The following is a 16,388-nucleotide window of genomic DNA, read 5'->3' as shown; positions in this document are numbered from 1 at the left end:
CCCCTTGTAATGTCATCAGCAGGGTTGTTACATGTATCAACATAACGCCACTGGTCAGGAGAGGTTAGGTCCAGGATCGCTGTGATGCGGTTGGCAACAAAAACTTGGTATCTACATGACTCTGACTGTAACCATGTCAGAACAACAGTAGAATCTGACCAGAGCACGGTTTTGTCGATAGGGATTGTTAACTCATTCTTAAGCAACTGGGCCAGCTGGGCTCCTGTCAGGGCTGCGGACAACTCAAGGCGGGGAATGGTGAGCTGTTTTTTGGGAGCTACCCGGGATCGAGCCATAACAAATGAAACATAAGTGCCTCCTTCTTCATCCTCCATCCTCAAATAAGCTACAGAGCCATAAGCTCTTTCTGAAGCATCACAAAATATATGCAATTGTCTCTGTTTTATGGGCCCAGGGGCATTGGACTCATACCATCTCGGGTATTGGACTTTGGCCAGGTCAGGCAGTTCACTCTCCCACTCCATCCATGCCTGCTGAAGTTTGCCCGGGGGTATGGGATCATCCCATTCTCTTTTCTCCATCCATAGCTGCTGGAGAAGGACTTTAGCTCTGGTGGTAAAAGGTGTCACATATCCCAGGGGGTCATATTGAGTGGCAAGTACTTTGTATACGTTCCTCATGGTTAAAGCATTATACACCACTGGCCTATGTTTGTAGCCTAGCGTGTCTGATGCAAAATTCCAGCTCAGTCCAAGAGTGCCCTCTGTAGGCTCTGTTCGGTCCTGTCCCAGCCATCTCTCTGTACTGTCGGCTTGGGCCTCTGGTGGTAGATGGTCTACAACAGACTGAATGTTACTGGCCCACTGCCTGATGTCAAAGCCTCCAGAGGACAGTGTATCTCTCAGCTTGATAATCAGTTCCTTGGCCTCTAGAGGACAAGGTAGAGAATGCAAACAATTATCTACATAAAAGGACTGGAGGACTATATTTGCAACATTACCAGGCTCTTGGTGGGCTTGTGCATGTCTTTGTACAGCATAGATGGCACAGCAGGGGCTGCAGGTTGTGCCAAATGGGAGGACTTGCCACTCATATACATCCGGAGGGTCTTCTCGCTTCATCTCTCGCCACAAGAATCTCAGCAGCGGTCTGTCTTCTGGTAGTAGTCTTATTTGATGGAACATGGACTTAATGTCTCCACTGATTGCCACTTGGTGCTGTCGGAAGCGGAGCAGCACTCCTAGCATCGACGGACCTAGTATTGGTCCTGGGAGGAGTTGGTCATTCAAAATTTGGCCTTGGTAGGGGAATGAACAATTAAAGACTATACGGAATTTTCCATTGTGTTCCACAATGTGGTGGGGGATGTACCAGGACTCTAGTGACTCGGATATCTGCTCACTAGTTAGTTTGGCAACATAACCCGCCTGCACCAACTTTTCGATCTCCTTTAGATAGGTCTGAGCCAACTCCGGTTTCTTTCCTAGGTGGCGTTCAGTCTGGCGTAGGAGAGGCATCACTGACTCCTTAGGTGCATGTAGGGTTGGGACATCACGCCGGCGAAGGAGAGGTGTAGCATAGCGTCCAATTCCATCCATTTGTACTCTTGTTGTTTTGGCCTCCAAGAGTTTCATGGCCTCCACGTCCAGCTTGGACCTTGTTATCATTTTCTCATTTTGAAATGGGAGAACATCTACTTGCCAGAGCCTCTCCACATGGCGACTGAGTTCGGCACTGGGAGACCCAGTGGAGATAAAGAGAGCTTGGGCTACCTCTGAATGTCCCTGGAGGGAGGTAGGCCCTTGAAGTGTCCAACCCAGCTGGGTGTGGAGGGCTGCTGGTGCCCCTGGAGGACCTAAGCAGACTGGTTTCGTGGGAGTTATTAAGTGAGAATTGTCTGCTCCTATGAGAAGAAGGGGCTGCACCTTCTGGAAGGAGGGGAGGGGAAGGCCCTGTAGGTGGCGATATCGCTTTTTCAGTTTATCTACCGGATAGCTCTGTTCTACAAGGGACAGTTTCTCAGAGGTGAATGCATCTTTGATAAGGAAGGTTACCTGTGGATTGAGGGCAGGTGATATTTCAAAAGTGACTGAAGTTCCGTTCAGTGCTTCGGTTTTCTGCCTGATTGTACGTACAGCTAGATGTTCCGCAGGCCCTTTAAGCCCTAGCTGTTTACGGGCTGCTGGCAGGAGCATTGTACGCTGCGAGCCATCATCCAGAATGGCATAGGTCTCCAGTGACCGGTGTTGGTTCCATAGAATTACTTTGACCACCTTTAGCAGGACTTTGGGAGAATTGGACTGGGGGTTCAAGTACAGGACCTTGCTGTCGGTCTCTCTCTGATTGACACGGTGGAGAATACCAAGGTGCTTCCCATTGCAGTGGGGGCATGGCTTCCTGAGATTACAGTCAATAGCCATGTGTGGCCCTGCACACCTCCAGCACAACCTCTCCCTCTTAATCCACGCCATCACTTTCTCCGTGGGCTGATCCTTCAGCTCTTTGCACTTGATTATTGGATGCCCAGGTGAATTGCAGAATGAGCAGGGCTTAGGTTTCCTCTCCTCTCTTACCAGGCGAGTTGAGGGAGGGGGGTTGAAGTCGGTACCATGCAGTATCGTGGCGGTTGTAGGGGCAGGCCTCGATGTTGACCTCCTGCTCTGCATAGAGCTGTCCGTATTCAAGTACCTAACCTGTGCTGCCACAGATTGGCACTCTGCCTCACCCTGCAGCCACGCTGCAAAGTGCACCAGGGTGTAGTGGACCCCTGGCAGGGTTGATCGGGCATACCGTACAAAGTTGGCTACGGAATCCGCTGGCAGCTTGCTCAAAAGGTGGTGTACGTGGGAGGGACAGTTCAGCTCTGCTGCCCCTGCACTCTGCCCCATGGCCTGCAACATCCCCACCAGGGATTGGACTCTCACTGCATACGTATGAAATGCTCTAGAGTCACCAGGTTGAACTTTTGGGAGGTTGATTATATTGGTGATCTCCCTGGTGGCCAGATGGTGGGGCTGTCCATACTGTTGGTCTAAGGCAGCCAAGGACCTAGTGTAAGGCTGTGGGTCATGGGCATATGCTAATGCAATATGTCGAGCAGAGGGCAGCTTAAGGTGGTCTAATAAGATGTGGTACTTATAAATTTCTGTTTCCCAGGGAGGTAGCAGATTAATAAGGGCCATCTTCAGCATGGTATAGTCATGTGGGTCTTCCCTATAAAGACTAGGGAAGGTGGGTCCCTCTACCCGTGACCTATACCCGGGCGGGGGGCCTGCATATGGTTGGGAGTTATGCACTGGAGGTAAGGGGGCCAACTGAGGGAGGTAATTCCCATATTGGTAAGCCTGGTGGTCATAATATTGTTGGGGTTGCCTTACTTGAGCTGTCCAACCTAGGGGTGCTGGGCCTACCTGCATAGGATCAGTTGCCGGGGCCCACTGGAATTGAATAGGTACAGGGCCCGCCTGGAGCGGAGGAGGCACAGGGAGCACCTGGAATAAGGGGGGCACCTGGAGCGGAGGAGGTGCGGGGGCCGCCTGGAACTGGGGAGGCGCAGGGAGCACCTGAGGCGGAGGAGGTGCAGGGAACACCTGAGGTGGAGGAGGTGCAGGGAACACCTGAGGCGGAGGAGGTGCAGGGAGCACCTGTAGAGGAGGAGGTGCAGGGAACACCTGTAGAGGAGGAGGTGCAGGGAGCACCTGAGGTGGAGGAGGTGCAGGGAACACCTGTAGAGGAGGAGGTGCAGGGAGCACCTGTAGAGGAGGAGGTGCAGGGAGCACCTGTAGAGGAGGAGGTGCAGGGAGCACCTGAGGTGGAGGAGGTGCAGGGAACACCTGTAGAGGAGGAGGTGCAGGGAGCACCTGTAGAGGAGGAGGTGCAGGGAGCACCTGAGGTGGAGGAGGTGCAGGGAACACCTGTAGAGGAGGAGGTGCAGGGAACACCTGAGGCGGAGGAGGTGCAGGGAGCACCTGTAGAGGAGGAGGTGCAGGGAGCACCTGTAGAGGAGGAGGTGCAGGGAGCACCTGAGGTGGAGGAGGTGCAGGGAACACCTGTAGAGGAGGAGGTGCAGGGAGCACCTGTAGAGGAGGAGGTGCAGGGAGCACCTGAGGTGGAGGAGGTACAGGGAACACCTGTAGAGGAGGAGGTGCAGGGAGCACCTGTAGAGGAGGAGGTGCAGGGAACACCTGTAGAGGAGGAGGTGCAGGGAGCACCTGTAGAGGAGGAGGTGCAGGGAGCACCTGTAGAGGAGGAGGTGCAGGGAGCACCTGTAGAGGAGGAGGTGCAGGGAGCACCTGGAGAGGAGGAGGTGCCAGCCTGGGGGTGGGCGCTTGGGCCACCTGCTGAGACAACGGCTGGTAGAGGTGAGTGGGACTTAGGCCCGCCCGAATAGCAGGGTCCGAATATGCTTTCATAGGAAGCCTTAGTGTCTCTTTGTCGGGCGGGTGCAGTGGGCATGCACTCTGGGGCCGGGTTTGGGTGTACTTGCTCCCAGGTAGAGTGAACGTGCCCAAATCCCTGTCTGATTCATACTCACTTCCTGCATAGCTTGAGGCATTAGATCGGCCTGAGGCCAGGTATCCCTCCACAGCTTCAAGCCTCCTGTCAAGCCTCCTGACCACCTGCAATAGAATGTCTCTGGTGTCATTGTCACTTGGTGCAGGTTGGCCAGGATGCCGTTCAGGAGTGGGGCCCACTACTTGTTCATGGTAGTGCAGTGGGGGAGGGGGTTGAAAGGCCTTGTCCAGGGGGGCTGATTGGATGGCTTGACATGGATAGTCAAAATCCTGGAGGTATGATGGTGGTCCTCTGGCCCGTGTCCCCCTCCTGAGTTCCTCCTCTTGCTGGTTCCTCTGAGTCATTCCCACCTGCTGAGGCCAATCCGGGTTCGAAGGACCATGTAGAAAACTGTATAGGTGGAAGTTACAGGTATGGCCTCAGCAAGTGGGACATCATGGTGGAATTAGGAGGACTCAGAGGAACCAATTGTAAGGGTTTTTATTCAAGCAAATCCCTTTGTAGATGGATAATCATCAGACAGATGTAGACAAGTTTGAACAGATGATTGAACCTAAAAGACAAACAAGATATTAACAAAGTATTCGAACAAACAAGAGAAAACAAATTCAGCTGTAAATGAATATAATAAAACTAATTCAAATCAAATACTTAATCAATATACAAAGGAAATAACACTAACTATAACAAACTTAACACTTACTTTAAATTATGCATCTGTATATTTGAAGACAAAGGGATTTGGCAGGAAAGGCCAAACCAACAGCCTTCCCCCAGCAGCGTAGATGGCAAACTGAGCCTGGTCTAATTAGTGTCCTCTTATACAGTCCAGGTGTGGCTGGTTAGAGTGCATCTAAGGCCTGCCCCCTCCCCCCCTCCTGAGAAGAGGGATAGGCTTTTGCACATACATAATGTAATTCTTTTTTTATTTAAACATCACCAACATAGTCATTCAACATCTTATCTTTCTTTACAGTCTTCTGTCTCTTTCTTTACAGTCTTCTGTGAGAAGCCAAGCAAATTTAGATTTCCACTATACAACAGAATCATTGAACAACAGCATGTTGTAAACAGTGTTTCATAAAGTATAAATGCTTTGTAAATAAAATAAAATACAGCTCATGAACATTTCCAGTTCACAAACATTATAGTGCAAACAGATTTGAGGTCTGTACATCTGGCTCATGGTGCATGCACAATGCACATGTAGCCTACAGTATTTATGTTTTTGTTTCAACTACAAACATAAATAAACGTCAACTTGATTGAAACTATGTTTTAACTACCACACACAGCCTATAATATTATAGCCTATGTTTATAAAAAAAAAATGTAAAATGCATTTTAAAAGATCGATACTGGGATTTATGTATTGATACTTGTTCCTTCACATGAATATCGATTCAATATCGATATATCGATTTTTTTAACCCAGCCCTAAACACCAATCGGACAGATCCAGCCCGCTTTCTGTGCTCACAGGTCTGGTGGGGAAGGAGTTAAAATGAGTAAGTAGCCATAACATAAGGACTTCTCCTCTTTTTGTTCACATGACTGTGCCGGACAGTATTTACTCTTAAGCTGTTTTGCCAACCTCTCATAAATGACATCTAGGCCGGGTAGCACAACAGCTGCCTCGCTGCTGAAAGAGGCCATTCCAATATCTGGTGTGGTGCTCTTTTGACGTCATCCTACAGAACAGCTGAGTAAACCTGTGGCCCAGTTGGCATTCATGCAGACACACTCTCCCTCCCTCAAGTCCTCAATAATACACCAGAGAGTTACAGAGACCTGCTGGAAACACAGCAGGCTAAGCTGCTGGAAACACACCAGGCTAAACTGCTGGAAACGCAGCAGGCTAAGCTGCTGGAAACACAGCAGGCTAAACTGCTGGAAACGCAGCAGGCTAAGCTGCTGGAAACACAGCAGGCTAAGCTGCTGGAAACACACCAGGCTAAACTGCTGGAAACGCAGCAGGCTAAGCTGCTGGAAACACAGCAGGCTAAGCTGCTGGAAACACAGCAGGCTAAGCTGCTGGAAACGCAGCAGGCTAAGCTGCTGGAAACACTGGAAACACAGCAGGCTAAGCTGCTGGAAACGCAGCAGGCTAAGCTGCTGGAAACACAGCAGGCTAAGCTGCTGGAAACACAGCAGGCTAAGCTCGTCAGGAAAGTGAAGTGACTTAATTGCTCCACTCTCCCATCAATAGACGGTTTTCACGGAATTGTGTGAGGCTGTGGTTTGCAGTGACTTACAATCATTTACAATAGTGCATAATTTAATATATAAGTATGCATATTAATTCACTTACTCATTATTCGCTCATTAGTTTGCACTAGTCTGTGACCTTCTGGATCTTCTAGCACGTTGCATTGCCTCTGTGTATGAAACGTGCTGTACAAATAAACTGCCTTGCCTTTCAAGCATCTAGGTTTGAGGCTTGGTCTTATTCAGTGTCTCCTCTCTGTTGGGCAGGTGGCACCCAGCGGCTGCCCCGGGCCATCGGGGTGTCCCTGGCTAAGGAGCTGATCTTTGCAGCCCGGGTGGTGGACGGAGCCGAGGCCTGCCGCCTGGGCCTGGTCAGCCACGCTGTGGAGCAGAACCAGAGCGGTGACGCCGCCTACCTCCGCGCCCTGGAGCTCGCACGCGAGTTCAACCCTCAGGTGCTGTAGGAAGAGCATGTCACAGCAAACAAGCATTGCACCTGTTACTTGGATTGAAATAATGCAGAGAAATTTAATTGAATTTCTTCGCATTAAAATGGCAGCCCTGGAAACATGTGATGTCAGCACTGCAGTAAAATTCGCCAGTCATTGTTAATTTTAGGCCTTTATTGATTTGCATTACTGTACAGTAAGGATACGAAACTTCTTGATACGGTACGTACCAAAATATCACAGTATGCACTATTTCACAGTACCCCCCCTTTAATTAAACATACCATCAGAAGAAAATTAACAAAAAACTATTTTGCTTTGAAGAAAAATATTGCTTTATTGAACAAATCAATATGAGAATGTTTACACAAGGGGCCTCCATCCATTATGAACATATTTGTAATGGCGTGCATATTGCGCATCATATCGTGGACACGCTATTACAGGGGAAGCTTGCTCGCTACATCTCTACTGTACAATAACAGCAAATAAAAAAATGTTTGAACACAATGTTTTGTATAACCCTAACCCCCCAAAAGGTAATTACTGTTTAATTATTGGCTCCCTCAGGGTCCAATTGCGATTAGGATGGCAAAACTGGCTATCAACCAGGGGATAGAGGTAAGGTGAACTCAGAACATACCAGTACACACACACACACACACACACACACACACACACACACACACTACAGACAATACACCTTTAAAGGAACATGCCAACATTTTGGGAGATTCACCTATTTGACATCTTCCCAATAGTAAGGTCATTTTGGTGGTTAAAGGTCCTCACAAACCTCCATTCCAAGCTCTTTAACGCGATATCTCAGCAACGCCTTTACGGAATTTCTTCCAAATTTGGCTCAAACGTCGACTTGGACTCAAGGATGAACTAATTACAATTTGGTGGTAAAAAGGACAAAAGTTAAGGTCACTGTGACCTCACAAATGCCATTTTCAAGCTCGGTAACGCCATATCTCAGTAACACCTTGATGGAATTTCTTCACATTTGGCTCAGACGTCAAAGTCTGGACGGACATGAATGTCGACTGCTTACTCATCAGAAATATTCGCCTGCACAGGGGTTAAAGTGGGATTTGGCAGGTGATTTTGAATAGAAAATGAACACGCATTTCACTTCCCACCACTCTCCAAACATTGCACTGCAATTTTCTTTGGTTTTAGCTAGATTGAATTTAAATTAGCCTGACATGGTTTGAAAGCTTGCAAGCTGGGGTACACCACCATCACAAATCACATTAGGAATGTTGCTGTTACAGTGTTACAATGCGTTGGCTCAAATGCTAACCGTTTCATGTATGTGGATGGAGTATGCTAATGCCATTAGTGCCAAGTTCCAGGATGTATAGTAAAATAAAAACATTGATTTGGGTGGTCTAACCTAGTTTGTTAGTGTATTATTCAAGTTTTCTATCCAAGTACGGTCGATTTGGTAGTTTGTATTCGTCCAAAAACGTCAACAGAAAAAATAACAAATGTGCTCCTGGCGGCCCACTTGCAGTACCTCCATGGCCCACCAGTGGGCCGCGGCCCACACTTTGTGAATCACTGCTCTACACCATACAGGTGTTTGAAAAAATGCATGGATGTGTTCAGTGATGCATGCAGCTGGGACGGGATGAGAACAATGACGTGATGAAGGTTGGAGGAGTAGTAGTACCAGCAAGAACTTCAGTCCACTTTCACCCCTGGACTTGAGTTAACCCATTGATACCTGATGCAGCATTTGCGTGTATATCCCTCATTTGTGTGTGTATCCCTTTAAGACCGCGAACCTCATCATCTTAAAGGGATACACACACAAATGCTGCATCAGGTATCAATGGGTTAAAAAAAAACAGAGAGAGAGATGACAGAATTGGGACAGCTACAGTGTGAATGTAGCCTAAGTGCTATCATATCTCTTTCAGGTTGATTTATCTACAGGACTGGCAATTGAAGAGGCATGCTATGCCCAGGTGAGTATTTGAGCTACTACTCATCATTATCAAATATATTTTGTTTTTGAACTCAATTGTGCATAGAAAACTTGATCCAAAAATGTGGTGTTTTGGAGTTCACTTTCCTGTTGTGTGCACTATACAAGACAATTGAGTCTTGATTTATTGTTAATAGGAATAGGAATATAAATCAAAGAGAAGAAATTGCGCAGCCAACTTTAATTTGGCCACGACGGCTGTGCAGCCTCCACCGCACGAATCAGCCAGAGGCGCCTGCCTCTGTTGAGGTGAGCTCAGGCTGTCAGAGGAGAAACCAGGGAGAAGGAAATCGCGATTTTTTAAAAATGCGTGTTTCACAAATCCAATCAAAGATTATAGTGAGAACACCCCGTGAAAAGTCGCAATGAAACGCTATTATGTGCAGTACTGAGTGCGCTTTCACTCTCAAATGACCGTATATCACTCAGCACATGAATGAATCACCAAACTTGTTTTTACTGAATAGCCGTTTCAGTTCTCAGCCCTGATAGCCTACTCTGTGCTGCTTTTAATCTCTCTCAACCATGCTCTCAACACAACACATTTACTTGGTGAAATGACTAAAAAAGAACAGTTGCAAATCAAAGTTTAGCCTACCACATGGGTCAAGAAATGTGGTGAAAACACAGCTCAGTGTTCAGGGCTCAGTGGCTCGAAAGCGGCCATGTTTGGAGAGAAGCCGTGCGGAGGTCGCGCTGGGAGAAAAATCTTCAGGTACGCGGTGGGCGGCCTACGGAGGTCGCGCCCAACACATTGACGTCATTTGACTCCTCCCCCGCGCCCTTCACGGCACAGCGAGTATAAAACAAGCTTTACTCTGCTGTGAGTAGTATTGACACGTGTTGTTTCCTGCTGTGAGTAGTATTGACACGTGTTGTTTCCTGCTGTGAGTAGTATTGACACGTGTTGTTTCCTGCTGTTAGTAGTATTGACACGTGTGTTGTTTCCAAGGTGATACCAACAAAAGATCGATTGGAGGGTCTCACTGCATTCAAGGAGAAGAGGCCTCCTCGCTTCAAGGGGGAGTAAGAATACAAAGTAATCAGAGTAAGAATACAAAGTAATCCGAGTACTGCCTTCAGCTCTCCTGTCACTGCTTCTGTCATATTTAAGGGCATGTAAAAACACCAACATGCCCGATCCAATACCCTCGGGACACACATCTGAACAGAACTTTGGGTTTCCTCCTGTATGTTGGGAAGCCATTAAGGCCAGTGATTTGAAAATATCAAGCTAAAAGCTAAAAGCACTTGCTGGCTGTGTCAACTATTACTTTCAGAACTGATGGAATTGTTGTGCTAAGCGTCGACCATCATGTCCAATACTGAATCATATTTCTGCCAGCTGTAACATTGATTATGATGGTTTTGCTGTTGGCACTCAGATTGGCAGTTGGTAGCTAAACTAACCAGTAGCCTCCTTCGCTAATTAACTCATCCAGAAATGCCATCTGCCAAAAACTGTGAATACACGAGTAGGTGAATGAGTCAGATGAAGATTTATTGCTATAGAGAGACAAAGTGAACATCACTTCCTGCCTCTCTCGGCGTACCAGCGTCTGAAAACATGAATGGTGCTGAACAGACTCATGACTCTTTTTGCTCCCGTTTGAATTACCGTAAGTTAGGTGTAGCTGTGCCAAGCTGCCCAGCGTTAGGTAGGAATGGGACAGGAAGTTGGGCTGTTCTGCCTTCAGAGTAAAAGCATAAATTGTGTCACTTCTGAGAGATTTTTTTTTTAGCTGTGCAGTGCAACAAATGGTTAGGTATAGTATAGGTTAAGTATAATAGTATAAAAGTACAATAGTATAAACAGCACACACACTATCCAGCCTTAAATCAATATATATATATATATATATATATATATAGATATAGATAGATAGATAGATAAATATATATATTTCTCCATGGTATCGTGATACTTTGAATCTTGGTATGGTGACAAGTCACTAGTACCCCGTGGTACAATTCAAACGGGATCAAAAAGAGTAACGTCTCTCTCCGTTCACCACCATTCATATTTTTTCAGACACTGGTACGCTGATAGAGGCAGGAAGTGACGTTCACTTTGGCCCCCTATTTACGTTGGGAGAAATGTATCGCTGTACCCAAAAGTGGGCGGAGTAATGTACTGTAAGCTATACTGTAATACACGAGGGATACATGCAGGAGATAACAACAATGATACCTGCATGAAAAATGCTGACACGCACTTGTTTTTCTCTCATGTGCAACATTCTACTAAATCACTGTCATTTAGTCAGAGGTGGAATTTTGATTATTACCAATCACGTTCTAATCATATTTTAACATTTCATGTTAAAAAGCTAAATGTCTAAAGCTATTGGTCAAATTAAATTGGACGGTAAACATGTTTATTTGACCCAGTGCATTGTTTACTGAACTGTGAGTCTTGTGCTGACTCTGCATAACATGTTCTGATTTTGTTCATTTCTTATGTTGTGAGTTGCCTTTCCTTGTCTACTAGACCACATCTGTTTTGGTCAGTACTACATGGGTTTTGGTCAGTACTGCATGTGTTTTGGTTAGTACTACATGTGTTTTGGTCAGTACTACATGGGTTTTGGTCAGTACTAACATGGGTTTTGGTCAGTACTAACATGTAAACACATTTAAAGCCTCAAACTGCTTTTATGAACACTTCAAAGGTGGGGACTCGAGTCACTGTTTTAATTACTAATGACTTGGCATATTAATGACTTGGCACTTGATTTTGACTTGTACTTTGATGACTTTGATGACTTGAAACTGATTCTAGAAATCAAACTCATGGCCTGGTGTTGATGCGAAACCTTTGAAACATAAATAGATAGATGAAATTTAGACTTTGCTCTTGGTTTCTTCTCACTTGACTTACTGTTCTACATTTAGAGTTGAGACTTGTGAATTGAATTGAATTTTAATTTTTTGAAATTTCAGGCTGCCTTGCAACATCTGGCCAGGGACAGCAGATGGAAACTAGCCGTCCAGGCTAACTCTGGCTCACTTACAGTTTTACTGTTGATTGGTGTGCATTGTCCCTGTGAAATAAACAAATAAATGAAAATGAAAATGAAAATGAGCAGGGTCACACCTCTGGAAACGTTTATTATTAGCCACAGTGATAAAACCCTAAAAATGATATTGTAATAAGTCAATTAAGCCTTCTTCAATCTGGAACAGCCCACAGGACAAGAACCTATGGCACCACTTCGAAATAAAGCTATTGCATCCTTTTCACATAAACATTTCATGATATCAGGTTGTTCCATGGCTAAAGCAATGCACTTCGGAAGTCACTGTTTTTTTTTAAATATTACTGTTACTGACATAGACAGGCTTTGTAGAGGACTCAATAAAATGACTGTCTCTGACTTTATCTGTTTGTGCTTTGTTTTTGTTCCTCCAGTTAGTCACACAACACTCAGAGCGTCAACTTGAAAACAGGGTCGGCTACAGAACAAAAAGTCTGAGGTCTCACACAGCACTGTGTGCACGGCAGACAAAAAGTCTGAGGTCTCTCTCACACACAGCACTGTGCACGGCAGACAAAAAGTCTGAGGTCTCTCACACAGCACTGTGCACGGCAGACAAAAAGTCTGAGGTCTCTCTCACACACACAGCACTGTGTGCACAGCAGACAAAAAGTCTGAGGTCTCTCTCACACACAGCACTGTGTGCACGGCAGACAAAAAGTCTGAGGTCTCACACAGCACTGTGTGCACGGCAGACAAAAAGTCTGAGGTCTCTCTCACACAGCACTGTGTGCACGGCAGACAAAAAGTCTGAGGTCTCACACACACAGCACTGTGTGCACAGCAGACAAAAAGTCTGAGGTCTCTCTCACACACAGCACTGCACGGCAGACAAAAAGTCTGAGGTCTCTCTCACACACACAGCACTGTGTGCACAGCAGACAAAAAGTCTGAGGTCTCTCTCACACACAGCACTGTGTGCACGGCAGACAAAAAGTCTGAGGTCTCACACAGCACTGTGTGCACGGCAGACAAAAAGTCTGAGGTTTCACACACACAGCACTGTGTGCACGGTGCACGTCATTACACATTAGTGAAAGTGAAAACAGGCAAGGAAAAAATGCAAAATGGCGGCTTGCCTGGTGGGAGGGCACAATAACTCATTTGGGGGGGCATGGCCCACGAATGACCCAACCCAGCCCCCCCCCCCCCCCTCAACCAGTGTGTCTTTGTTTTAGTCTGCTCCAAATAAAACTGTGTTTAGAGTTTGTTGGCAAGAAAGTAAAAACGCACGTCCAAACATTGGAAAACTAGGTGCAGGACTAAAGTGTAACTGAAAATGTTGGCAAAGGGGGGCATGGTGGCTCAGTGGTAGAGCTGTCGCCTCACAGCTAGAAGGTCCTGGGTTCGACGCTGTGAGCGCTGAAGGAGTGCGTGCCCGTCCGCATGTCCTCGAGTGCCAACCGCCCGCGTGGGGTCGTCAAAAGGGCTGTGTGGAGTTTGCATGTTCTCCCCGTGCCCCCTGGGGGTTTCCTTCATATAGGAACCGCTCACCAAAAACATTCAATACCCTGGTTGCTAATGTGGTGCCTCCTCTGGTCGTTAGGGGCGCCTGTTCAGAGGGAGGGGAACTCGTTGGAATAGCGTGATCCTCCCACGTGCTATTTCCTACCGGTGAAGCTTCCCCTGTCAGGTGAAAAGAAGCAGCTGGCTAACTGCCCATGTCTCGGAGGAAGCATGGCGCCAGTTTTGGCTCTCCCCAGATCGGCAGAGGGTGGAGCAGCAACCAGGATAAATAAAATAAAATTAGCACTAATGGGGGATAAAAAATCGGGGAAAAAATATATATAAAAATAAAATAAAAGTTGGCAAAAAGATGCCCAATTCAGTCAAATTTGAAAGGGGCGATAACTAGTCCACTTTCTAAACTGGGGGACGCATCCAAGCACATGATTATGAGCCTGGCTGTAGGTGAGGCTCAGAGCACTGGAGACATTCAAAATAGACCAATTCTGCAATCCTCTGAACAGCTGATGGTTAACAATGCAAGAGGATCTTCTAAGTGGTTACACATTACTGGAACATTCCTTGGATTTTGTTTCTTATTTTGAACAAGGTTTCGGTTGTTCCTACCTATCGAGTGAGACACGCTGAGTTTAGCACCAAACTGTTAATTGCAGGGAATGGCTTGCAGGGTTCCCACGGGTTCTTGAAAGTTTGTGAATTTGTGTGGGGGGGAATCATGGCCTTGAAAGTTTTTCAAAGTGGACATCGACAGACATGGGTCATTGAAAGTGTTTGAATTGATATAGTTTGTGCAAGAACGCTAATTGAAATTCTTTAGATGTTTTAACTTAACATTAACACGGCACAGTTGAGAAGTGTTGACACATGCCTCTTGTTTTTTAATTATTGTCTGTGAGCTTCTGTAAAGTCTGCTAGTTAAAAAAAAAACGATTTCAGACGGACGGACAAGCCCGTCTTTTATTGTCACACGGTTACACATCAACACATGCACGGAGGGCCACAAACACACACATGCTGACGGTGGCCGGTGAAATTTGTCCTCTGCATTTAACCCATCCTGGCTTTGTCCTTTCCTCCCGGGGGCAGGCCAGGAGCAGTGGTCGCTTTCTCGTACAGCGCCCGGGGACCGACTTCGGATGTTGTCGTCACTGGTCGGATGACGATGACATCTTCTGCATGTTTTTAATGGGGGGGGGGGGGTTATATACGGAGGAACCCCCCTGGGGGAGCACGGGGAGAACATGCAAACTCCACACAGACAGAAAGGCCCTTACGACGAGATACCCCACCTGGGCAGTAGGCACTGAAGATATGGGGGGAACACAACCACAGCGCCCACAGTGTCCCAGGCGAGAATCGAACTCAGGACCTTCTGACTGCGAGGCGACAGCTCTACCACTGAGCCACCGTGCCCTCATTAGGTCCTTGAATTTGAGGGGATTGAGTCTGAAAAGTCCTTGAGTTTGATGTTCAAGGTGTGAGAGCCTTGGGTTTCCCACCTTTTGCATGTGAGTCTCCCAAGGCCCAAGGAAGGAAATACGGACGCACGCGAGTAGAGGAAAGAAAGCATCAACTCTGTCAGTGATACACCATCTAGTCAGCCACCGGGAATTCAGCCCTGGTGGGAGGTGGAGCGGGGGAGGGGGCATGTCACAGCGGGTAGTCTCACTTAGTGCAATGATGTAATACTGTATTCATAAACAGAGCAGGAAACCACACAGGAAGATATCTCACAATGTATTCTTTTTACAAAGAGTCATGTGTTTGTGATCAGGTTGAGATGTGTAGTCTTACTTCACAAAGCTCTTCAACAGTCACACTTAAGTAATACCACTTAAGGAGAATTTGTCTGTGTGTGTGTGTGTGTGTGAGTGTGTGTTTGTGTGTGTGAGTGAATGTCCTCCTTAATATAGCTATACTGTGGGTGTGTGTGTGTGAGAGAGAGTGAATGTCCTACCTAAGATACGGTCAGGCCTAAATGCGGCTGGAGAACACATTGCCATTTTTGTAAAGGGGCACTGTGTGTGTGTGTGTGTGTGTGTGTGTGTGTGTGTGTGAGAGTGAATGTCCTCCCTAAGATAGCTATACTGTGGGGGGTGTGTGTGTGTGTGTGTGTGTGTTTTGCAGGGAACCATGAAATGTGGAATGCATTAAAGTCGCATGAGTCATGGTAAGGGACCGTCTGATACTTACGTGGCGCGGAGTGGGGTAAAACCAACCTCTGTCCCCCGCGTCAGTGTGGAGTGGGGTCAAATCAACCTCTGTCCCCCGCGTCACTGTGTGGAGTGGGGTAAAACCAACCTCTGTCCCCCCCGCGTCACTGTGTGGAGTGGGGTAAAACCAACCTCTGTCCCCCGTGTCAGTGTGGAGTGGGGTAAAACCAACCTCTGTCCCCCGCGTCACTGTGGAGTGGGGTCAAACCAACCTCTGTCCCCCGCGTCACTGTGTGGAGTGGGGTAAAACCAACCTCTGTCCCCCCCGCGTCACTGTGTGGAGTGGGGTAAAACCAACCTCTGTCCCCCGCGTCACTGTGTGGAGTGGGGTAAAACCAACCTCTGTCCCCCGCGTCACTGTGGAGTGGGGTCAAACCAACCTCTGTCCCCATCACTGTGTGGAGTGGGGTAAAACCAACCTCTGTCCCCCCGCGTCACTGTGTGGAGTGGGGTAAAACCAACCTCTGTCCCCATCACTGTGTGGAGTGGGGTAAAACCAACCTCTGTCCCCCCGCGTCACTGTGTGGAGTGGGGTCAA

At 47.2% G+C, this 16,388-nt stretch overlaps 1 protein-coding gene across 3 annotated transcripts in view; it reads left to right on the top strand.

The window, feature by feature from the left end:
- auh (AU RNA binding protein/enoyl-CoA hydratase) overlaps positions 1-12,509 on the top strand; it is a 30,519-nt gene extending 18,010 nt beyond the window's left edge. The window contains exons 7-11 of one of the 3 annotated variants that reach the window (XR_014552925.1): positions 6,952-7,139; positions 7,704-7,754; positions 9,065-9,112; positions 10,085-11,638; positions 12,076-12,509. Coding sequence is in view for 2 of the 3 variants with exons in the window: in XM_083640954.1 (XP_083497080.1) it covers positions 6,952-7,139; positions 7,704-7,754; positions 9,065-9,112; positions 10,085-10,162 (365 nt within the window). In the remaining variant the exon portion in view is untranslated. Of the gene's footprint in view, positions 1-6,951; positions 7,140-7,703; positions 7,755-9,064; positions 9,113-10,084 lie in introns of all 3 variants that reach the window. The other 2 variants (XM_083640954.1, XM_083640955.1) reach the window with 2 other exon arrangements.
- The last annotated feature ends 3,879 nt before the right edge of the window (positions 12,510-16,388 follow it).

The sequence above is a fragment of the Poromitra crassiceps genome (genome assembly GCF_964638095.1).
Source record: "Poromitra crassiceps genome assembly, chromosome: 8".
NCBI lineage: Eukaryota > Metazoa > Chordata > Actinopteri > Beryciformes > Melamphaidae > Poromitra > Poromitra crassiceps.
The sequence above is the reverse complement of the archived record's forward strand: the minus strand, read 5'-3'. Positions and strand labels throughout refer to the sequence as shown.